The 26,528-nt window shown below is 34.8% G+C and overlaps 2 protein-coding genes across 2 annotated transcripts in view; one reads left to right on the forward strand and one right to left on the reverse strand.

Moving 5' to 3' along the window:
- Positions 1-16,984: 16,984 nt before the first annotated feature.
- Positions 16,985-18,521, reverse strand: LOC129240972 (oxysterol-binding protein-related protein 11-like). Its single transcript, XM_054877070.1, has 3 exons — positions 18,071-18,521; positions 17,621-18,017; positions 16,985-17,555 (listed from the first exon to the last, which is right to left on the reverse strand). The coding sequence occupies exons 1-3, from the start codon at positions 18,159-18,161 to the stop codon at positions 17,369-17,371; spliced, it is 675 nt and encodes a 224-aa protein (XP_054733045.1). The 5' UTR covers positions 18,162-18,521; the 3' UTR covers positions 16,985-17,368.
- Positions 18,522-21,534: 3,013 nt separating this feature from the next.
- The window catches only part of LOC129240376 (triple functional domain protein-like), a 118,913-nt gene continuing 113,919 nt past the window's right edge, over positions 21,535-26,528 (forward strand). Inside the window, exon 1 of the mRNA XM_054876140.1 lies at positions 21,535-21,994. Coding sequence (XP_054732115.1) covers positions 21,816-21,994 — 179 coding nt within the window. The 5' untranslated portion in view covers positions 21,535-21,815. The remainder of the gene's footprint in view (positions 21,995-26,528) is intronic.

Below are 26,528 nucleotides of genomic sequence, written 5' to 3' on the forward strand. Positions count from 1 at the left end.
GAACCCCTTTGGTACATTTGACGTCAGAGATACGTCATGCAATCACTTGCCCTAGGAGCGGATGAGATGTTTTGTTTTTATTAATTTATTTTTTGTGCAATCCTAATTAATTGAAGTCATCTTAATACAAGTGTCTCTTATATTTAGAAATAAATGTATTCTTACCTAAAATGTACTGCCTTTGCGTACTATTCCAAGCAACCGAAAATTAAATCCGTTCCACATGCAGATATTTTCGTAACCAAATCCATACCCAAGGGGTTAAAAGTATCTCATTAGATGACGAAGTTTCTTTACTTTTACTTAGGGCGTCATAGTAAATTCAAAACTATGAGGTCGTTTTACTCAGCATGACATAATAGAAGAATAGTCTGATAGAAATGTTATACGTTTCTCGAAACCCCTATTGTTTTTTAATTGTATATATATTGTATATTTAGACTACCGTTTATATGGATTTGTATGTGCATATGCCCGCTCATAAATAATTATGTAGCATATCTTACTCACTCCAATGCAGAGATCTCTTAAATATTAAGTCATTGATTCTTTCACATCAAATGCATGAATGTATGTACATATGTATGTATTTTATTGTACAGTATATCTTAATTAGATACATTCCAACAAGTCATGCAGTTTTTCCAAGTACACAGCCACATCATACCATCAAACACTAAAAATTACATTATAAACAAATACCAAAAACAAATATGTAAAACGAAAAATTAAATTTTCAAAAAGTGTGCCCAATTCAGTTAAATCTATCTTTTTTTATCAAATCGAATGTATCCTCATTAAACAAACAAAAATGTACAAAATTAATGTAAACTTTGGAAAAAACGAAATTGTTAAAAAATGTGGTTTTTTGAATTAATACTATTTTTGGAAGTAAACGATAATATTAAAGAAAACATTATTATGTGACCAAAATAAATAATAAATTAAAATTTTAGGACCTTTTAACTAAAAAATCAAAAATTGATAAGAAAAACAAAATCGCAACAAATGCCTTTCGGAATGAAATTCAAAAATATAAAAGTGAAAAAAAACGATAAATTATTAAAGTAATGTAAATTAATTATTATTGTATTATTAATGTACTGAAAAAGCGAGTACGACAAAATTTACTATTTATATACATGTGGAATTTTAGGAAAATCTAGGAACAAAAACAAAAGAAACAAAATTAGTGAAACAAAATTTATATTCAAATGCAAAATTTTAGACTGACTTTTATGCAACTGTGCACGGTAGAGGAATGGGACTAGAGAATTGTGTATACACATACGAGTATCTATGTGTGTATATATTGTGTACTGTTTTATTCTTTTCAAGCAAATTTCATTTTATTTAAATATTACGTTACGTGTCTGTGGTTCATTTCTACTAAATTTATTAATAATTTTATACTGACTTGCCGATCTGAAATAAATTGATTTGATTTTTGTGAAACTCGAGGCCAAAAAGAAATAAAGCAAGTAATATGAAGCCGGCTGATATTTCATTTAGGCCCCTTTTATTTCAACGAACCGCACAAATATATTCTATGGATAAGTTCGTGCGGTTTTACAACAGATGGCGTAACTTGATTATTATTCCATCGATCCACATTTCCAAACATTCATTGGAGAGCTACTGTCGTAAGGCACAAACGTCAGTATAAGTTTTTTATTTGAAGCGTAAACAACAATATTTTTACCACACTTGAAAATGTCGAATTTCGTGCCAAATAATGTGTTTTTGCGGGGAATTCTTCTTCATTATTTTAATATGAAGAAAAAAGCAGCCGAAAGTCATCGTATCTTGGTGGAAGTTTATGGTGAGCATGCTCTAACTGAGCGAACGTGCCAGAAGTGGTTTGCACGCTTTAAAAGTGGTGATTTTGGCCGCGCCGCCAAAGTTCATGGATACCGAATTGGAGGAATTGCTCGATCAAGATCCGGCTCAAACGCAAGAAGAGGTTGCAAAAACTTTGGGAGTTGATCAATCAACCATTTCCAAACGTTTAAAAGCCATGGGAATGATCCGAAATTCAAATTTCGAAAAAACCGCACGAACTTATTCATAGTAGATTTTTAAATCTTTTGGATATTCGAATTCAGAAACAAATTCAAGTTTTTAATTAGATATCAAATAAAATACAAGAAAATTAAATTAAATTAAATTAAATTAAATTAAATTAAATTAAATTAAATTAAATTAAATTAAATTAAATTAAATTAAATTAAATTAAATTAAATTAAATTAAATTAAATTAAATTAAATTAAATTAAATTAAATTAAATTAAATTAAATTAAATTAAATTAAATTAAATTAAATTAAATTAAATTAAATTAAATTAAATTAAATTAAATTAAATTAAATTAAATTAAATTAAATTAAATTAAATTAAATTAAATTAAATTAAATTAAATTAAATTAAATTAAATTAAATTAAATTAAATTAAATTAAATTAAATTAAATTAAATTAAATTAAATTAAATTAAATTAAATTAAATTAAATTAAATTAAATTAAATTAAATTAAATTAAATTAAATTAAATTAAATTAAATTAAATTAAATTAAATTAAATTAAATTAAATTAAATTAAATTAAATTAAATTAAATTAAATTAAATTAAATTAAATTAAATTAAATTAAATTAAATTAAATTAAATTAAATTAAATTAAATAAAAGAGTATAAAATAAAAATTTTCATATTTATTTATTGAGAGTAAAATATAGTAATGAAATGAAATTCTATAATACAAAGATTACAGAATATGGTTTAACTTATTTCAATTCTTAATGGATTTATAAAACCTAATTTAGAAATCATAACCAAAAATTATTAAACTGAAGTAGATTAATAAAAATAAGATAAGAAAAAGTTAATAAAATAAAATTTAACTAAACTAAATTAAACTAAAATAAAGTAAGACTAAAAATTTAAATTAAATAAAACTAAATTAATTAAACTACGCCGGCTGCCGTGGCCGAATGAGTTCCTACGTGACTAAGATTCTGAATTCAGAGAAAACGTAGGTTCGAATCTCGGTGAAACACCAAAATGAAGAAAAAGCTTTTTCTAATAGCGATCGCTCCTCTCGGCAGGCAATGGCAAACCTCCGAGTGTATTTCTGCCGTAAAAATGCTTCTCATAAAAAAATATCTGCCGTTCGGAGTCGGCTTCAAACTGTAGGTTCCCCCACTTGTGGAACAACATCAAGACGCACACCACAAATAGGAGTAGGAGCTCGGCCAAACACCCAAAAACGGGTGAACGCGCCAATTATATGTAATACATATATATATATTAAATTAAACAAGAAAAATAATAACAAAAAATAAACACAAAAAATAAAATTATATTACAATAACTTCAATAGTACTTCAGAGCGGCTTTAGACATTTCCCTTTACAAAATTTCTATATACCTCTTTTCATTCGAACGACGTGTTCCGTAAATTTGCTAATACATTTCCTCACTGCTTATAATTTTATCAACTAAATTAAAATAGAATAAAAGGAATTCAATTAATCTAAAACAAAATAAAATAAAATGCAATAAAATTAAGTTAAATTTACTTAAACTTAAAATACAATTACAGTAATATACAAAATGTACAATATAAAATACTGAGATAAAAATTATAAAATCTATTAAGCCAAAGTACAATACATTTAACTCAATTTAATTAAACTAACTTAAATGTAATGAAATAAGAAATTAAATGAAATTAACTTCAACTAAACTGCAAGCGAGCTAAGCGAAATAAATGAAAAAACTAAAATAATAAAAATATAAATTTAAATAATTTATAATGAAATTAAAATGTAATAAAATATAACAAAAGAAAATTCAGTTCAATTAAATTACTTGAAAAAACTAAGGGAAATAGAAAATGGTAAAATAAAAATAAAAAGAAATAAAATACTTATATATTAAAATGAAATAAAATAAATTAACCTTAACTAAACAAAATTTAAATAAAATAAAACTAAGGAAAATTATATTAACTTGATTACATTAAAAGAACCAATCGAAATAAAAAGTTTAAAGTTATAAAAATAAGATTAACTAAATTATATTAAAATATAAACTAAAATAAAAGAAAATTACATAACACAAAATAAATTTAAAAGTTCAAAATCTTAATCAAATATTTATAAATTGTTTGCTGTTTTTTATTACTTTAATGTCTAACATTTAAACCTATTTTGTTTTTATACTTTGTTTGTAGATATTTTGCCAAATTTAGCAAAATAATATTAAAATACGAAGTAAACAAAGGCAAATATCTTAAAGAATCTTCCAAAGAATTTTTTTATCAAGCTAAAGCATTATTAAGAAAGCTAAAGAAAGCTATAAAAGCTTATAAAACCTAATGAGCTTTAAAAAAAATAATATCTATATAACAAAAATAATAATCTAGTCTAATAATAATATCTAACATAAAAATATAAAAAATTCAATTAAAATCTGAATTCATAAAAAATCAGTTTTTTTTCAAATTTTGAGATGATTTGCAATATTAAACTAATTGATTTCGATAAAATTCAGAGATATGACTATTTCTAAAAGGAGTAAATGATTATATATTTTCATTAGTAATTATTAAAAAAAAAAGTGTGTTACCTAATTAAATAATATTTTATTTTTATTATTGGCTATTTTTTTATATTTTTTCTTTAAAAACCAGGAACAGCAATAATTGGATGTTTATTCGTAAAAGACGGAAAGTCAAATGCTTTTATTGTTTTTGTAGTAACGCGGAAATTAACAAAGTTTTCTTAAATATCAACAAAAACTCATAAACTAAATATGTATATGGACTTTGTCAATTTTTTTTCATAGATCGTCGAAAATGTTTTCTTAGAGATACATTTTTTGTATAGGTATATTCCCACATATGTACATGTATGTATGTAGATTGCTTTTCAAAGTAAATTTCCATACGTTGTTCTGGCATTTAACGTTTAGTGTTGACTTGTCAAAATTTACTGAACAGAAATGTCAACACTGATTGCACATTCATTCTCAGCTATCAACCCATAATATTTTTTTTCTGCGAATGAGGGGGTTTAAAATGCCTAATGCATCATCAAAGCTACTGTCGCGGCAGTGGTGTGTCTGTCTAAAACAACTTCCCACACTGATTTGGAAATGTCGCCCACTTTGGAAGCGCTTTGGCATTACTTCGAAATAGCGTTCTTTTTTCCTCATTACAACATCAATGCTTATGTGCCTGCGTCCATGTCTCGTTTTTTCATCCGGAAATTTTTTTCCCTCGAAACCCCTCCCACATTTCCTCGCTGCTTAGCATCTTGTCGATTACATTTTCCCCATTAAGTATTTTCCAGCTTTCGACGTTCTTGCTCCCAACGCATGTATTAGAAAACGGTGTGTCAAACCATAGTTGTCGATATCGATAGTTCACATGCAGCTAACAAAAATACCCGATATTTAATATTAGGTGCGCAACTAAGTTCCCGCTGTTTGTCAATAGATGCCGCCAGCAGTGTGTGCTAGTCGATTCTAAAATAACCTAAACGTCACCAACCAAGCTTAGACATACTCGTATGGTAAACAAACTGCTTCGACACATTAGTGATTTTGTTTTGGTATCATACACTTTTGGTTTTTAGAAAATGTCTGATTTTGTGCCGAATACGAGTAATCATCATTTGCGGGAAGTGTTGATTTTCCTGTTTTATTCGAAAAAAAAAAAACGGCGGCTGAAGCGCATCGAGAGCTACAAAAAGTTTATGGAGATGCTGCTTTAAGTGAAACAAGATTGGTTCCGTCGGTGATTTTAATGTTGACGACGTCCGCGTGAAGGAAGGCCAAAAACCTTCGAAGACGCTGAATTGGAGGCATTGCTCAATAAGGATCCGTGTCAACCGCAAGAAGAGCTTGCTTCAGTATTATGAGTTACCCGCCAATCCATTTCCAAGCGATTGCATGCTTTGGGAATGATTCAAACACAGGGGATTGGGTTCATTATGAGTTAAAACCAAGGTATGTTGAAAGTCGTTTTTTCGCCAGTGAACAACTGCTCCAGCGGCAAAAAAGGAAGGGTTTTCTTCATCGCATCGTGACGGGTGATGAAAAATGGATGCATTACAGCAATCCAAAGAAAAGAAAGTCATGGGGACTGCCCGGTCATGCTCCTACGTCGTCGTGTCGGCTGAATATTCACGCTGCAAAGGTTATGCTATGTATTTGGTGGAACCAAGTTGGTGTTATCTATTATGAACTGAACCCAGCGAAACCATCACTGGGGATCGGTATCGACTTCAATTGATGCGATAAAGCCGAGCACTGCGCGAGAAGCGACCGCAATACGCGGAGAGGCATGAAAAAGTGATTCTAAAGTATGATAACGCTTGGCCTCATTATGCCAAACCCGTTAAAACCTACCTGGAAACACTGAAATGGGACATTCTACCCCACCCGCCATGTTCTCCAGATATTGCGCCATCCGATTATCACCTGTTCCGATCGATGGCACATGGTCTAGCTGACCAGCAGTCCCATTCATATGAATACATCAAAACATGACTTGATCCGTGGATAGCCTCAAAAGATGAACAGTTTTACCGCGACGGTATACGAGATCTACCAGAAAGACGGGAAAAAGTAGTAGCCAGAGATGGGCAATACTTTCAATAATTCACTTGTAACCATTTTTTCAGAATAAAGTTGTATTTTCATCAAAAAAACAGCGAGAACTTAGTTGCGCACCTAATAATTTACCTGTTTTTAATTTATTTTTGCGAATATTTTTTGCGAGTAGCAATATTAGTTCCGTTTCATTTAAATTACGGCCTTGAGTTTCAATAACTTACGAAACAAAATTACACAATTGAACTTTCTAAATTATTTATATTAAACCAATTTGAAATCAGTTACTCATGAGTACACAATTAATTATATTTATTACGACGACCAGTTGAAAGCGTTTTATCTTTTTCTTTGTTTATTTATATAACTTATTTTATTTATTTTACTTAAACATTTTGCAGAGTGCCTTCTTCAAATTTTTCTTTCTTTCGCAATGATATTTTTCATTAGTATTTTAGTTCTACTAATTTGCCTATCTCTCCGTGCACAGATCTGAAATGAATTGCATATAAAGAAAACTGCAAAATAACACATTTTTATATGTTTATAAAAAGATTTTGGATACTTGATATTAAGAAGGTGAAAAAGTTAACAAATTGATTTGTACCTCATATTTTCATGAAGTAAATATTTCGGCCCAAACAAAATCGAATTCCAGGCAAGTAATTAAATTTACATTTTTTTGCGTTTTAGTTGTGAAAGCACACACAAAAAAAAAGAAGTTCATATGTAATAAATAATAAAAGAGATAGAAATGAAAGAGAATTTTGTACACAAAGTCCCAAATCAAAATCAACTGCAAAAACAACTACACTTTTCGATTTCAAAACATAAAGACTACAAAAAATTGCTTACAGAAAAAAAAATCCGTGGATAATTAATGTAATTGGAGGAAAATTTAAGCACTAAATTAATTTGACAGACATGCAGTTTTACATAACTGAGGTAAATATTTAAGAAAATTAGTTTTTATTGTAATATTATTGTATACTGATTAATTTGGTGTATTCTTTATTCAAGCGACGAGGCGAGCTAACAAATCTTAAGCTGAGTTGTTTACTTAAGTACAGCACTTAATTTCAGAGGGCATTAATAAATTAATTAACTACTTAGCCACAAGTACATGCAACAAAAGAAACAGATATTACATTTTATTACCAAAAGCAAACCAGTAAAAAAATAAGTAAATAATCAACAATAGACACATTTAAAATGTTAAGAATCAATCGTAAATCAAAAGCAAGTTATTCAAATACCCCACGTGCAGCCATTATATTTAGTAATCAGCGTATTCATCCGCAATTACACCCAAGAAAAAAAGAAAACAGAACTCTTGAGTACTGATGTTAGAGCAAAAAATTAAAATGTATTTCTGTGTAGGGAAATCACTTCGTTAATTGGTTTATGTACTACTACACAAATATAATTACATACTTGCAGTACTGAACAATAGCCTCTTTTCCCACGCAAATATTTTCAAATGTTTTCACACTCCGTCAACTGCACGTGTAATTACGAACTTCAAATCAAAGCAGAGTTACTACAAAATTAAAAAAATACATAAAATCACAATAACGATAAAATGAAATAAATAGTTAAATAAAGGTAAAAATTGCAAAGCATTTGCAAATAACACAAAATAGCCGTATATTTTCTTGCCGTGCATAAAATATTGTCTGTACTTATATGTATGTATGTATGTGTAAGCAAGTCTTAAAGCTCAAACCACAACAAAGAAAATATTTATTCCAAAAGCTAAAACAAAACTTGTTCATATCGTAGTTTATTTACTTTCTTCATATAACCCGCCCCCCCCCCAAACAGCACAAAAGAACAAACAAGAAACAAAATTAAATATATGAACTTTTTAAGAGAAGGGCAATGAAACCGTATGCAAATGAATAGTTGACTTAACATGAATTTTCGTTTTATAAATTCTCTAAATAAATTATGTACGAGTATTGAGCGATAAAATAATGGTATTATAATTATAATTGTATCTGAATCTAAATAGCGTAATATCTTTATTTTATTCAGTAAATATACAAAGTAATTAAAAAATGTGCAGCTTTTATTTCTTGTAACATGCCGAATGGGTTGGTGCGTGACTCCCATTTGGGCAGATAACACCAATTGATAGAAAAAGTATTTTTAATGGCGGTCGATTTTCGGCAGACGATGGCAAACCTCTGAGCATATTTCTACCATAAAAAACCAGCTGCCGTTCGGAGGCAACGAAAATTTTCTTGGGGTTCTGGCTTATCGTTGTCAGGTGACAAGAGCCTGCGAGCAAACAGCTGAACTACTTTATTAGTAATCCCCTCTGGAGGCTGAGTTGTATGGCTTAGTAAAAACTAGGAAAAAGTAAAGGGTGATCAATGTAGAGGTATCGGATTTTAAATTGAAATAAAATAACGAAAATTCAAATTCATTGGACCATCTTTATTATTTTTGTGTTGAACAATTCATGACATTTATTTTTTAAAGAGAATCCCTTTGAATATTGGTCGCAACTGGGCCGTAATTCGGCCATCTGTAAGCACTAATTTTAAATGACTCGCTGGAGGACTTTGGTCGGTATCTCATGAATAACTTAAGGAATGTTGGCTTCCAATGCCTCAAAAGAAGTTGGTTTATCCACAAAGCATTTATACTTTACATAGCCCCTACAAATAAAATTCCAAAGATGTGATACGCACGATCTTGGTGTCGAGTCCACTGGACCGAGACGAGATATATGTAAATCGCTCACCGAAACAACGACGCAGTAAATCCATTGTTTCACGGGTTCTATGGCTGTATGACAATTTTATTTTATCGGAACCAAATATTTTGGAGATCACGAGCTTCAATTTCCGGCATCAAGAAATCGTTTATCATGGCGCATCTTTGAAGAAATATGGACCAATGATTCCTCCAGTCCATAGGTCGCACCAAACGTTTGTTTTCAATGGATGTAATGGATGTTCGGGTTGCACTTAAGCCCAAATACGGCATTTAGGTCTCATGGCTGAACGAAATTGGTTGGTATAAGTTTGTCTGTTGGCGCGCAATGAACACTTTTCACATAGCGTCGATTTTCGTAATACGACTGTACGATTTGTAAAACTTGTTGAGGCGTAATACTTACCATGATGAAATGTCAATGAATACTGAAAAAAATTAGGTATTTAGTTTGACAGTAGTCGCGCGTGTTCTGTCAAAAACTACCTCCAATCTGTCCAAATAATTCAAGTACGTACCCATATGCAGTGATTAGCAATAAATCCACAAAAATTAATCTATCCGTTCATATATGGCCGACTAGCTATACAATTAACAATCAACTGTTGAGACTGTTTTAAAAGGTGTTTCTTAATATAAATTGGTTTGGTGGAATATTTTATTGTTTTTGGTTTACTTAATTATTATTAACGATATTAAAAAAAAGGCAAACAGAAGGAATAGTTAATTTAATTTAGCTGGTATTAATAGACGGCAAAATCATGAAAATCGGTTGTCAAATAACAAAACTGTGAAATCCCCTGCGAAAGATTGCTGTAACTCCCTCAATTTTCTAATAAAAGTGCTATAACCCACTCAGCTTTGCTCGGCTTGGCTTGAAAATACGGCACGTAATTGCAGAAGCTTCACCTTTCCGAATATGTAAAAATCATGAAAATCGGTTGTCAAATAACAAAACCGTCAAATCTCCTCGAAAAAATTGGTGTAACTCCCTCAATTTTGCGCTGATTGGCCTGAGACTTTGACATATTACCTTCCAGTAAAAGTGCTTCAGCCCTTCCGAATATGTAAAAATCATGAAAATCGGTTGTCAAATAACAAAACTGTCATATCTTCTCGGAAAAATTGCTGTAACTCCCTCAACTTTGCTCTGATTGGCCTGAAACTTTGACATATTACCTTCCAGTAAAAGTGCTATAACTCGCTCAGCTTTGTTCTGATTGCTTTGAAATTTCGTCACGTATTGCTCCAGCTTCATTTGAGAAAAAGTAAGTTCCAATGACTCCGCCGGGCCATAAACCGCACCAAACAGTCACACGTTGAGGATAGAGAGGCTTTTCAACAATAACTCTTGGATTTTCTAAGCACCAGATCCGACAATTTTGCTCGTTGACGAAGCCACCGAGGTGGAAATGGGCCTCATCACTCAAGATGGTTTTTTGATGGAATTCCAGATCTTTTTCATGCATTTCAACGACCCAATCAGCAAAGAGCAAGGACACAACGTTGTTGATGATCGGCCGGCTTGAGTTCTTTTTTTAACTGGACTTTAAAACCCTTAAGACCCAAATCTAATCCTAATTCCAAAGAACGACGAGGAATGGACAAACCTGGGTTTTCTTCAACACTTTCGGCTCAACAGCAATATTTGAGGCTGTTCTTGAGCGACGTGCACGGGTTTTATTCTTCACATCACTAGCTCGTCCCAACAGCTCGAATTTGTTCACCAATTTCTGTATTACGGTCCGACAAGGTGCTTCACGATGCCCCAAAAATGTTCGAGTTTAACGAACCGTCTCTGTCAAATTTTCACAATTTTTATAGTGAATTTTAATAATTTCATGCGTTGTTTAAGCGCGTAGTGTTCCATATTCTGCTTGTCAAATATCAAAAAATGACAGCTTCAAAAGTGGCATCTACCAAAAGAGCGGGCTATTCAAAACAACACCTGTTATTGGAAAACCCTTTATTACGGCAGCTAATCAGCTGAGTAAAAAGTAGCAGAAGTAGTATTGAGTGCGACGAATACACCCGTACTCATCATTGAATATAAAATATCTGCACAAACTTTCCGCCAGGGATGTCATTATCACTCCTTGAACTAACTTATCTTACACCCTTGCTTTGGTTCGACCGCATCCAAAATGTAAGTCTCTTTGGCCTACCGTTAGTTTAGCACTAACACAATGCTTGACAGGTTTACTTCATTGCGTTAATGCGCCTACAAACGGTTATTTCAAATTTCTCAGCGGAGTCAGCGGAGTGTTTTCGATTCACCACCCACCTAGCGAGTAGTGAATAAGTAAAAAATGGCCTTAAATCAAACGTTGCATATGATTTAGCAATACTGTTTTTATTTTCGTTTTAACGGATTGTTATGTAATTCTATTGCTTTTCAAAGCGTCCCTTCCGAAAGTAACGCCAATGGTCTGGTCCCTGTCTATGGTGACTCGCAGTGGACAAAACTCCAGACCTGTCAAAATACTGCTATCAAGGCAGCCACTCACCTAACACTTCTCTCTCTCTGTACCCGACCTGCCCAAGCAGCACCTTTCCTGGGTCTACCATTAGATAAGTTAAAGATTGACTATCGGTAACTACACCGCACTGGCAGGGCCTAATGAACTGCTACAACAACAGCAAAGTAATGTAAAATAATGTAAAAGTATTCCCACTTATACTGGGCTAAAAGTACGTTCACATATGCAAGGATTGGCATTAAATCCACAAAAAATTATCTACCCGTTCACATACAGTGTGCGACTTAAGTCACCGTACTCTTGTTATATTTGCACAAATCACCCTATAAATTGGCCAAATTTTTATTAAATTTAAAAAACTTTGATGCAGGGGGCAACACCTGGGGACAGGGCCTCGTTAACCTGTTCACGGATGGCTCGAAGTTGGACGGTAGGGTTGGAGGAGGAGTATTCTGCAAAGAGCTCCCCATCAAACTCAAATTCAGGCTACCGGATCACTGCAGTGTGTTCCAAGCAGAGGTGGCCGCAATTAAAGAAGCAGCTGACTGGCTACTTACTTGCGTAATAACTGTTAAGCAGGTAAATATTTACTCCGATAGCTAGGCGGCCATTAGGCCTCTAGGCTCTATTATGGTGCATTTGAAGCTGGTCAGGGAATGCCTGGTCTCACTCTCGATTGCATCAGAATTCCTCGACATAAAGATAATTTGGGTACCTGGTCACAGTGACAATGCAGGAAACTGCGAAGCCGACGAGCTGGCCAGACAGGGGACCTGTGAGGCAATGTGCCCGCGAAAGGAGAGGATCGGAATCCCCTTGACAACCTGCGCTCTACTCCTGGAAGGATGGGCTATGCACCAACTCAGCGAACGCTGGGCAAGTACACGAACGTGTAGGGTCGCGAAGTCCTTCTGGCCACGTTTGGATAGGAGGCGTTCGAGGGATATCCTGGGAATGACAAAATGTCATCTCTCAAATTTCGTGGGCATCATCACGGGGCACTGTCCGCGAGGTACACATGCCGTGTGACTCGGAATTACTTCGAGTCCTTTTTGCGTCAGCTGTATGGAGGATGAGGTGGAATCATCTCAGCACCTGCTCCTTAGCTGCCCAGCCTTCGCGGGACTGAGATTCAAGTATCTTGGTTCCCACTTCTTTTATGCGCCTGCTGATATAGCAGGTGTTGATAACAAAAATCTGATGAACTACATCAGCAGCATAATGAGGTTAACACAACCGCGGACTAGTCACCGTTCGTAGTCCACAAACACTCACCACTCCCCATCCCTTCCCTTTCTCCCCCTTTTCTGTCCTTAAGCTAACAAAACAATATATTTTCTTTAATGAAATAAAAATGGTAAGATTTCAAACTTAATGTAATGTTATTAATTAAAAACAAAAGAAACTTCAATATCTGCATCAACAAAAGTCCACGTGCTCTTACAAACTAATATAAACTTATTAACTATAAGGAGCATTATTTTCATTACAACTTTTAACTTAGTATCTAGTGGGATAACCCTTCATCTTAATAACCTCTCTGAGGTGATTTGTCATTGACATCACCAGTTTTTCAATGTAATTGGGATCCATTGCGCACCACTCTTGGCACAATGCTCCTCGCAGGAGGTTTTTATTGCTTATGTGGTGATTTATTTTTTTTCCAGCATATTCTACACGTGTTCAATCGGATTGATATCCGGGCTGTGACGGCGTCTCCAAAAGGTGTGGAGTGTTGAACGCGAGGTACAGCCTGGTGTTCATTGCTTAGAAATCGTAGCCTTTTCCCAATTTCTCGGCGCTGCTCTTCATTTTTTTTTTTTTTTTTTTCAAATTATCAATATACACATATTGGTCCATCACTCCGTCGATAAAGTCCAAATTTCCGACTTCTGCTGCAGCTATGCAGCCCCAAACCATAATACCTCCACTGCCATGATTTACGGTTGTTATGGTATTTTTTGGATTTAGAGCTTCTCCTGGTCTCCTCCATACGCGGAGACGCCCGTCCGTGCCAAAAAACTTCAACTCATCTGAGAAGATGACCTCCTATTAATTAAATTTACGTGTAGCTTCTTGCGAGGAGTATAGGACCTAAAGTTATATGTTTTTATTGCTCTACGGGCTGTTTCCGGGTGCACCTCCTTGTCAATGTCGCGACCTAGCTGTAACGCAATCTGCACTACGCTACAAAACGGATCCTTGTCACGATCGGAAAGTGCAGGTGGCCGGCCGGATCTTTTGTTATTTTTAATGCGCCCTTCGTATTTGAATCGCCCAATAACAGTCTGAATAATGGATTTGCTTCTACCCATAATCTTAGCTATCTCTGCATAAGATTTTTGCTCTTTTGTGTAGAGATGCCGGATCTTTCCACGATCATCGAGTGATAACTCTTTTCGAGGCATTTCGTCTATAAAAATCGAATATTTTGTCCAGCTCAAACAAAACACGCCAACTATAATGAATTTACTCATTACTGCACACATCTTTCAAAAATCCCCGTTATTTCTAAGAAGAACGCTGGCACCAGACAGCCCATAAAATTAAGTGTACGTAGACTTTTGTTGACGCAAATATTTGAGTATGATTACATTCGTTGCAATAATATATGACTAAAATGAAAAGTAATTGTTTTTCTTTTGTAGCTTAGAAGAAAATATATTGTTTTATTAGCCTACATCAAAGTTTTTTAAATGTAACATAAATTTGGCCAAGTTACAGGGTGATTTGTGCAAATATAACAGAATTACGGTGACTTAAGTGGCACACTGTATGACCGATTAGCTGCAAAATTGACAATCAGCTGCAAGACTGTTTTTGAAGTGAAAACTTCTTTAGAATCGTTGGGAGTGATTTGAGAAAAAGTGAAACGAAAAAAGCGACACTCTTGGCTACGAATATTACATATACACGTAGCGACGAACTAAATAACTTTTAGGCCAGCGCCGACAGCATGGCGCGATAGCCGAGCGGCTAGCAATGTGAGCTTCCGATCCAAAATCCTTGGTTCGAATCAAAAGAAAAAAATTTTTTTTATACAGTTATTTTATTTTATTTTATGATATGTTTATGAGGAGCTTTTTTTCATGGCAGAAATACACTCGGTGTTTTGCCATTGCCTGCTGAGGGGTGAGCGCTATTAGAAAAATAGTTTTCCTTAATTTTGGTGTTTTCACCGAGATTCGAACTGACGTTCTCTCTGTGAATTCTGAATAGTAGTCACGCACCAACCCATTCGGCTACGGCGTTTGTTTAATTTTACTGATGCAAAAATGAGGAAAAATATATGAATAAAGTTTGCTTACTGTTTACACATTTTCCAAAGGTGACGGAGAACCAAAAAAAAAGTCGATTTTCAAACAAATACGAGTGCATATGTGTACTTGTGTTAGAGTTTCGGTCACGCCCCAGCAAAACCTGCGTGCATATGTGTTTGTAACATTCAAAAAAATGTAATTGTGTTAGAGTTTCGGTCACGCAGGTTTTGCTGGGGACGCTCATAATAGCAACCGCGTGTGTATTTTTATATTCGTAAATATTTTCATTTTTAAATATTTACCGCAATTATGCCGAAAAATAATGCAGAAAAGTGTCGTGAATATCGACAGAAAAAAAATCAATAAATAGCATCACGGAATTCATTCACGAAAATTTAATAAAGTATACACCAGAAGTATCGCGGATACTTAGAAAAGATTACAATAAAGTTCCAATGATTTTAAGTGGCGATTTTAACGTAAATTTTGCATTGGACACAGCGGTTCCTTTAATTGACGTTCTCAATACAACATTCAATTTAAAAATGTGTAACAATCGCACTGAATCGACAACACGATCAAAAACAACCATTGACGCGGCATTTCAAAGACATGTTGACAACATCGAAACCAAAGCATTTGTATCATATTTTAGCTATCATAAGCCACTCCTATCATTTGTTGAAATTGAAAACATTGAGGATGAATAATAATAAAATGAAGAAAATAAAATATGAACTTTATAGCAATATTATAATGAACCTATAATTATCTTGCTCGTAATGCTGCTTTCGTCTTATTCTCTCTCAGTTTGTTTTACGGAAGGTTTCACTTCTATCGCGTCTAACCGTTAGACTGGTGTTTTTTTTTTTATAAAAATTTGTTTGGTGGAATATTTTCATGCTTTTGGTTTGTTTAATTATTATGAACGGTATGAAATAAAGGCAAAGAGAAGCTAGTTGCGCAATTTGCTCCAGTAATAAATAATTTGAAGAAATCCGTAAATGACGTGTACTGAAGCTGCAAAAAATTATGGAAGCAATAATAAAGCGAAATTCGAATTATTATTATTTTATTTCGGCCGCCGTAGCCGAATGGTTGGTGCGTAACTACCATTCGGAATTCAGAGATAACGTAAGTTAGAATCTCGATGAAACACCAAAATTAAGAAAACGTTTTTTCTAATAGCGGTCGCCCCGAGGTAGGCAATGGCAAATCTCCGAGTATATTTCTGCCATGAAAAAGCTCCTCATAAAATATCCGTTCGGAGTCGGCTTGAAACTGTAGGTCCCTTCATTTGTGGAACAACATAAAGACGCACGGCACAAATAGGAGGAGGAGCCCGGCTAAACACCCAGAAAGGGTGTACGTACCAATTATAGTGGAATAGTGGCGTTAGAGCGCGCAGTCAATGGGCGATCGCCATCCAAGTATCTTGCTGGTGGGCATTCCTGAAGTTGCAATTTTTCTCTGTAATCAACAACAATTTTTTTTCGTTAACAACATGTTTCCTAAGAATATAAACCGAGTTGTGATAAAATAGTATTGAAAATTACATGTTTTTGAAACACTTGAAACGCATCGTATCGTAAGAGCTATGGCGCCCAACCAACGGGTGGTTGCTTAAATGATCATAGAATTGGGAATAAGGCAAATTTCGCTTTAACATTTTTACGACATATTCTTGAGTAGTTTTACTAACAATTTATACAATAAAAATGTCGATTTTTCGATCAGTCTAAACTGGGTTCCCCCTTAAATATACGGCATCATGGTCAGAGCTGGCCCTTGTGTTATCTAACAATAGTAAAACCCGGCATCACACTCAACATCTTATTGGAAATACTTGGTTTGAGGTTCACCGAGTAACAATGGTTTCGAACACTGTTTAATAATTTAAAAAACATTTCATTTCCGCATTTTAAGCTTAAGATGTGTGCGTATATTTAATAACTCCATCGAATGTATTCTTACCTAAAACATGTATATGAATAAATATCGTTAATGTAATTTGTAATAAAGTGTAAATGTCTTTCATAATATATGTATACATATACGCACATATTGTGAATAAGTGTTTAAGGTTTCCAATAAATTTTCAAATGTTTAACAGTAGAGAGTGTATAAGCACATCGGTTATAAAATTAAATTGTTTTACGATTGCACTTATATTATAATTTGCAACCATACACATTTAAATATATGAACAAAATAACAACGTACTTAAGCACTTAAAAACGAATTCATAATTCACAATTGCAACCAATGAAGCTTAAAAACTTATGTCGTCTCAAAAAGCGCCCGCTGATTCAACACTTGTACTGTGTATCTCTTCATGTCGTTGCAATAGGCTTAGGCACTGATGTAAACATTGTGTGCTAGCAGTCGAAATGGCTTTCAGCAAAAGCAAATCTGGATCTGTCGGCGAAAAGGTTTCACATTCGATATTCTCAATTGTACGCGCAAGCGATGCATTGCTGTAATATATAATACCGACATATAATACATATATATAATAAGGAATAAAATCAAACCATCGCACCATTGTTCGGTTAGATAGAGTGCTTGTCTGGCTGATACCATCGCATCAGAAGCAGCAAGCAACTCCCGAGGCGGCAGTGGTGATGAATTACTAATATCCATTGCTTTGGTGTGACTCTCCACGACTGCCCGCAAACCATCTACCCATTCTTGCCGAGAACGTGCATCGGCAGCACGCAATTTGACTGTATCTCCAGATGCACAACCGATAGAAAACGTCCGTGAATCTTCATCACTAGGACAGACCACAGCGCCTGCAAGTTGGACTTGACCACGCGGCGCACAAGCCAGAACTTGTGCGGATGGTGTTACTTCATCTCCAGTTAAAGAGGAGTCACATAAGTAATAGCTAAGTGTGCCTGTATGTGCATCAACAGTGAACCAGCGGTACTGCCAACCTAAAAATGAGAACATATAAAAGCCTTTATGGTGCTTGATGTCATTTTCGCACCTTTCATAACATTGGTATATTTAAAGAGCAGTCCGTGCAACGGATGACGCAAAGTCTGATTTAGCACCCGATTAAGATTGGTGGTATCCATGACCGCGGTTTCCCCGACTTCGTTTACTGATTTCTCTGTGACGGTAACCACTTCACTTATAGTAACTATTGTAGCAGTTGTCGGAACTCCAAATAGCGATTGATTTTGCTGTTTAGATTTACGTTTACGATGCTGCAGAGATAATTTGATTTTACGTAGAATTTTTGCAAATTTGGGGAAAAAACAAGATATGTGAAAATTTTAGAAGCGATAAAGAACCCAAAATTTGGAGCTGTCAAAATTATCCGTTGACAAATTGACATTTCGGCTAAAGTGCATTTTATCCAACACAGAGTTGTTATTTGGCAGTTTTCGAGTTAGCTCATTCGCTGTATGAAGCCCAGTTAATATATAAATGCTGTTGAATTTTGAAATATATTCCTGCACAAAAGGAGTAAATCGAATAACTAGAAAACCGGACAAGAAACCTCATATTTTATTGTAGCAAAAGCAAATTAATATCAGATATTTCAATATAGAGAAATGTAAATGTATTTTTCTTTCGGTGTAATTGACGCAATCTCTCCACCCAGGGTTGCACATTTTCTTCTTTTACGCAAAGAAGATTTAAATGTGGGCAATAATGATAAAATAAATATTGTACCTTCCCATTCAATATGACGTCAGTATAGCAAATAAACGAGCAAAAAAGAGGGAAGAGTAAACGAAAACAACACAGAATTTTTTGTCACAGAGTTATTCACAAGAAATGCAAAAAAAACTGAATTTGGCAGTTGTGTTATAATTCCTGTTTTCACACTTAGCAGGCGGCACTTAATTTGTAACATTTTGTTTAATTTAAAAATCACAATTTTCCCCAAGTCATTCACTTAATATTCGCAAACAATCAGCTTGTAAACAAAGGTTAATTTATTTAACCCAAACAAAACCCCGGGGCCTAATGGAGTCCGCCCGGTAGCAGCACAGCAAGGCGGCGATGTAATACTAACAAATGTTCTTGGAATAATAAGAGACAATCTCGCGGCCGCCGTAGCCGAATGGGTTGGTGCGCGACTACCATTCGGGATTCATAGAGAGAACGTCGGTTCGAATCTCGGTGAAAACACCAAAATTAAGAAAAACATTTTTCTAATAGCGGTCGCCCCTCGGCAGGCAATGGCAAACCTCCGAGTGTATTTCTGCCATGAAAAAGCTCCTCATAAAAATATCTGCCGTTCGGAGTCGGCTTGAAACTGTAGGTCCCTCCATTTGTGGAACAACGTCAAGACGCACACCAGAAATAGGAGGAGGAGTTCGGCCAAACACCCAAAGCGTGTGTACGCGCCAATTGTATATATATATATATCTCGCATTGACCTACATCCTAACAGTGTTGGAAAAAGCAAATCAACATGCATACAGTGTCAGTTGTCTACGGAGATCCCGAGTGCTTTTGGCTGTGAGGAAATAGTACTCTGTGCCTTATTTGCTACGGGGGTGCTTTCTATAACGCTTATCCCTCGGGAGTATATCGCACACTAGGGATGTGGAACGCACATAGATTGATTGATATTGATAGATTCCCTGCTACAGACAAGGCATTGACTAGGGAGGCTGTGGCCTCCACCAACCCAATTGGCTACGGCGGCCGCCATTTATGGAACAATATCAAAACGCATGTCACAAATAGGAGGAGGAGCTCGACTAAATGCTTAACATAAGTGTACGCCCCAGTTATTGTTTTTTTTTTAAGATTTGAGACGTAAGGTGGCACCAAACAATGGTCTATAAAAGTCTTTATTACTGGGGGAATATAGTCAAAAGAGGTTCAGGCAACTCATAACTGTCCCTAAGGACAAACTGAGAATATTCATAGGGATTTTCACAAGTTACTGCAGATCGCGCAGCTTTCACAGAGTTAGCACAGCTTCATCTAGAATGTAATGCTATAGCGGGAAGTGGGATTAGATACCTCCGTTCCCGTTGTTGTTGTTGTGGCATCATAAATATTCCCCATATAAATATATACAGGAATGCTGCTGAAGTGACAGTCCTTGGTTGGATATAGATCCTAGTCGTTCCGATTACGTAGAACCGACTGTAGTGGGATCGATAGGCTATCACTTTATTTACTTCCGGAATTTAATGAAAGTCATGATGGAAAGAATAATAATCATTCTTGAATGAAAGTAAAATTTAGCTTTCAAAGAAACTGAGGTTCATGTTTGAAATTTTATCCATTTTCTAAAATGCTAAAAATATAATATTCGGAATAAAAATGTTTAACATCAAATATTTGGGGAAAACCTTGTCAATATAAATTCTTAAAAGAGAAATTTCGAATACGCCTTCTAATATGCTTCACCCGTCAAATTAGTTAGTATATTATCTAAAACTTTAACATTCCTTTTTGGTAACTTTGCATTTGTTTACTTTAGTATCATTCGTATTTTCGTTGTCATCGACAACAGTGGAGAGTTTGGAGAGAGCTCAAGAGAAAAATTTTGTTTCGTTTCGTTCTCACATTGGGCAGCAAAATCCTCTTGCAAAATTGGTAATTTTCAATTAGAAATACATAAAATTTAATTCAAATTCAACTAAAAAGTGAATATTTATTGTACACGCTAGTATAATATAATAAAAAGTGTTAAGATTTGTGGTGAAATAAAGGTTTTCCAGTGACACGAAGTTTCTCAAAAAATCAATGACAGCTAAAAAGCTGTGGAGCACCACCATCATCAGTCACCACAGGAGGAGCAAAAGAATAGCGGGAGGAAACAGAAATCGTCGAAGTGTAATAGGAGGATAAAGAAGAAGCAAAATACAGGCAAGTAATTAGGCAGCAACCAGCGAAATCACACAACCAGTCCGCTAGCGGCAACCAGCTCCGAAAAAAAAAACAACAATAAAAGTTCTTTTTTCATGCGTTTATCTGGTTCTTTTGTTTTTATTTTTTGTATAAGACAATTCCAATGAATGTTGGTGAGTTGGTGATGAAAAATAATACGAAGATTTCAAACAGATAAATATGAAATCAAAGAAAGAATTAAAATAAAAGAAAACGGAGCGAAGTCTGGAATGATTTTACTGTCTGTGTTCTGCTGATGATGCTACTGAAGCTGACGACGACGAAGTCAGCGACGTCAGCGGCAGTCAGCTTTTGCGGCAAAGGTGGCAGTGGACGCAGCGTAAACGGAAATATTTTCACCAAGTAGTGTTTCCCAATGCAAATTAACAATTAATAACCTAAGTTATATAGCTATACGAAAATGTGCAACTGGAAAGCCAACATTTTATTAAAATTACAAGGCCATGAAACGCAGTGATTAAATAAAATAAATTTGTTAAAATCTATTGTCTCAAAATTGACAGCAGAAGCAACAAAAAGTGCATTTTTATAAAAATAAAAAAAAAAAATATTTTATATTGGGTTCGCGATCATTCTTAAATATTTTTGTGAGCTCATATAGTGTAACTATCCGCATTCATTTTTGCGCGCCCAATTACCAAATTGTAACCCAACATAACAAAAGGTTGCCTACGCAAAATTTACAACACAACCCAAAAGAAAAGATCGGATTTGCAATGGCGGTAAAAAAAAAACTATTCGTTGAACGTAAAAACCGTGAAAAGGTTGGCAAGAAAATCGCTTAAAACAGTCATATTAGTGACCTTCGAAAAAGAACATACACACATTTACGAAATACCAGAAATATGGATGGACAAAGAGCGCGCGATATTTTAACCCTCCTACAGGAGCGAGTCGTGTGCCTCACTGGTGGCAGGGACAGACGAGGTGGCCCCCTATTATGCTTCCCGGCAACACCGAAACGCGATCGCCTCAAACCGGAGGATTTACGGCGACTTTTGAGTTACTTGATTATGATACCAAGGTATGTATTATTTCTTCAGAAAAGATAATGTTTACTAACTAACTAACGTCCCTGAGCCTTCTCCCAAATATATATTATTGTAAAGCATAAAAGCCTTGCTTTGACATTCAATTAGATCATGAGTTATTTTCTGAGTCAATGTATTAGTAGTTCATAAAGTCTCCAATATCTACAATAGTATCATTCTTAGTTCTTGCATATTTCCCCCCTGAAATCTTTGCGAAAGTGCAATGATAGGTTAATCAGCAGCAACTGCTCGCTTTTATTTCGTTACTTCGCACTCTTTTTTTTTACTCTTACATATTCTCTTCTTGTTTTTTTTTTTTTGTATTTTGTGGCTTCCACTATCCGCTTTATGGGTAAAATATAGGCATACGAGGGAAATTTCACAGTGAATAAAATCTTATACTAGCTACATATAAGAGCGATCGCATATTGTGGCATGATTCATCTAAGTGATATGCGTTATAAACTCCAGCGCAAGGTTTCAGGCTTAATGCAACCTGCGCACATATGGTACTCCAGGCAGTACATAATAGTCTCATATGGACATGTAAATATGTACGTACAGTTATGTGAAAAATAATAGGGACAGTTCCAACCCAAACTTACATTATATTTACAACCGAATAAAAAATCGAAAATTCTTTCTTGTTTAAACGATTTATTTTTTTTTTAAACGGTAGAAAAAAGATTAATAACAAAATTTTTGCTATTCCTATAATATATTCTGTTTTTTCTTTTGTGATTTTATATGAATTTATATAGTTTAACGTGTGAAAAAAAAATAAGGCATTTCATGGAATCTTAAAGGTATAAATAACTTAAGTAAAACTAAATAGATATTTTAACTGAATATTGTTGCATAAAGCCTTAGTGCCATATTAGTACTTTGTTGCGGATCCTTTGTTATCCAGAACAGCAGCACATCTTCTAGGCATTAAGTCGACCAAATTTTGACAAACATGTACCGGTTTTGCGTTCCACGCACCCTGAATAAGATTCCAAAGCTGGTTGCAACTTGATGGACACTCTCCCCTGATTGCCCTCTTAACTTCGTTCCACAAATTTTCTATGGGGTTCAAATTGGGGGATTGCGCTGGCCATTCTAAAACATTGATTTTGTTGTCCTGGAACCACTTCTTTGCCGTATGTTTTGGGTCATTATCCTGCTGGAAGACCCATATGAGTGGCATATTTTCTTTGGCATACGGCAGCATTGTATTTTTCAAAATTTCAATGTAATCGGCCGATTTCATTATGTTTTGGATGCGATATAGAGGACCCACACCATAATAAGAGAATGACTCCCATACCATGATGCTACCACCACCGTGTTTGACCGTCTTTAAAGTATATTTTGGATTGAATTCTTGATGGATAGGCCTTCTTACATGGTGGACACCTCTATCAGAAGAAAACAAGTTTACTTTTGTTTCATCGGACCACATAATGTTACGCCATTTTTCTTTAGGCCAATTGATATGATTTTTAGCAAATTGTAATCTTTGTTTTATGTTCTTTTTGGATAACAATGGCACTTTTCTCGCACTGCTCTCAATTCCTCACCGATGAGTGTTTTTCGAATCGTTGATGTGTCAACGTCAATGTTTAAATCATTTTTTATTCGTTTAGATGTAATAAATGGATCTTTTTTTACGCATCGAATAGCATTTTCAACCATCGTTTTTGAAATACCGAGTATTTGTGCAATTTTTCTGTACGAATTTCCGCTTTAACTTAAATTTTTAATATTATTTCTAGTAGCATGGTCGCAGTGCGTATTTCTACCCATATTTGCCTAAAAAGTTACAAAATTGCAATTTATTTAGCAATTAATGTGAAGCGATTTTTCACAGCAGAAATCGCGCACTTCTTAAAGAAAATAATTTGTTATCTAAACGAAAGAAAAAGACACATAAATTGTAACGGGATTTCTCAATGTCGTTTACAAGCTTTGCTATACAACTCTCTTTTAGCACAAATTCTTTCATTTTACATGAATTCGTAAACACAAAAAACGGTGAATACAACTGTCCTTATTATTTTTCACATAACTGTATGTATTTACATTAATATACTAGTACATTTGGCTTATATGCTCTTATACATACATACAATATTTTATTGGACGTGAACTTTAGAAAAAAAACGAAAGAAATTATACCTTGCATAATAATACAAAATTTCAAACAGGCACTCGGATATAAAAGCGAAATATTATATAAAAGCATTGAAAACATGCAGAAAGTAAAAAAAAAAAAAACGCAATCGAAACAATACAAAAAAACTTCCACAAACATATTGTCACTCGAAAGCCCCCTAAGAGGCTTCGCCCCTGTCGAATGCACGAATGCATTAACTTACGAATAAGGAAATATACAAATTAAAAACTAAAATAAAAATAAAAAAAATATAAATATAAACACGCCAAAACGACACAATAGTGGCAGCTAGGAGCCTCCCAACTGCACGCAACGTCCAACAAAACGCATAATTAAAAAACAAAAAAATTATACACACATACACATATACTACAAAGCAAGAAAAAAAACCAAGTGAAAAATTACGCAAAATAAATGAAAGAACAGAAACCAAAAACAACAACATAAAATAATAAATCAACAGACAAAGAACAGCATTGGAGGAGCACACTGCAAAGGATTGTCAAAACTTGAGGCAAGTTAGGAGAAGGTGATGGCGACGGTGTCGGCGATGCGGCAAGTCTGAGGAAAACAACGGCGCTGGCTGCTACGCCGACGACTTATGACTGCGGCTCTGGTTGCTACTTCGACAATGACGCGACTTATGCGACATTATTGGCTACCCGGTCGATAGCAATACCACAGCTAACCCCTCCTACTCCGCTGGCATCACAAACATCATTGTCAGCTACATCAGTCCCAATGCCAAAACACATAGTGGCAAAAATTTCTACGGAAATTCATATGCGTTGAAAATACGTCTTTGCATAAATACACTCGTAATAATACAAAAATACAGATTATATTGTATATGTGTGTGTTTATAAATATTATGTATGAATTAGGTACCAAACTAAAATACCACACAGTAAATCACAATTGCTAAGAATAGAATAGAACAAAATGGAGGTTTGCACCCTCGACCTTAAGATCTTTTGTCTCGCCTCATCGCAATACCTCATTCAAAACTAGTTCCCTCAATAAATCTAGCATGGAGCTTTGTTGGTCAGAGTGTATGTGTCTTTCTTGTGGCTGAGATTTTTACTCCTTCTTATCGCTATGACATGGCATACGAGACACAAGGGTAATAGCCGGAGATAGGTCGCAGAAACGTTAGACAACATCCTGAACAGATGGCTGTCCTGTGCAGATGACTGCGCAATCTGGTATGCCAGTAAGCATTCTCAGTTTGTTGTTGGGCAGATTGATTATACCCTCCCATTAAATAACTTAGCCTATAAAGCTACAGTTTGATGCCAGCTAACGTCTCGTCCTTGATAGTATTTTTCTCATCGTGTCCGTTGTTGTTGTTGCACCAGCATAAACATTCCCCAATCATATACGGGGAATGCTGCTGATGTGACAGCCCTTGGCCGGACTTAAATCCTGGTCGTTCCAGTAACGTAGAACTGACTGCCGTGGGAATGACTACCAAACCTTACTTTGGCATGGTTGTTGGAATATTAAAAATAGTTATTTTGGGAACGCTTCTAAAGTAACAGTTTGGGGCCAACTTGAATGTCTTGGCAACGACTTTAAATCGGCGATACTTAATGCTAAAAGTATGCCTTGAACCATCTCCTTTTACTGAGCATGTACCCTTGAACCCTTTCATAGAAAACCCGTTTTCTTTTAGACCGAAATTAAGTTTCCTGGACGTATCGGCTTACTGGACTTACTACAGCCTTACTGAGTTAAGGCGGGCTTAGAAATGATTTTACGCCAACATCAATGTTAAAAATAACAGCCATATAAAATTAAATTCTGTCGCGTACTCGCATTCACATTCGTCGCTTGCCTTGGTTTAGGGATAGTTCTTAAGTAAGTAGTATCGAATTAGTCGTTTTATGAATCTGGTCCAAGTATGGGCTATAGGGTATATGCAAGCATACATACATATATAGATGTACATATATATGCATACATATGTATTCATATGAATATGTACCAACACAAATGTTCCACTGTACAAGATTCTGTCGAAATGAATGATTGAGTTCATTTGGACAAGAGAACTTGCGAAATACTTAAATGAATGCAAGACTAACGGTTGCGATAGTTGAGGGTTGCGACCATAAATACTGAAGAAATTAGTGATTAAGAGTATTTTCTTACGAGGGTTGATATTTATATATCCGACCTAACAAGGGAAACATGAACATTGATTGTTGAAAACGGTTTTATTGTTTTTCAAAATATTCTCCATAATAACCAAAAGTCTTCGAAACACTTGGTCCGGTCGCTTTTCCAGACCGTTTTTTAAGTTATATGGGATCCAATGCGAAGCCACCTTTTTACCAACACAAAATCAATATTTTTTGGCATAATAT

The sequence above is a fragment of the Anastrepha obliqua genome, chromosome 3 (genome assembly GCF_027943255.1).
Source record: "Anastrepha obliqua isolate idAnaObli1 chromosome 3, idAnaObli1_1.0, whole genome shotgun sequence".
Lineage (NCBI taxonomy): Eukaryota > Metazoa > Arthropoda > Insecta > Diptera > Tephritidae > Anastrepha > Anastrepha obliqua.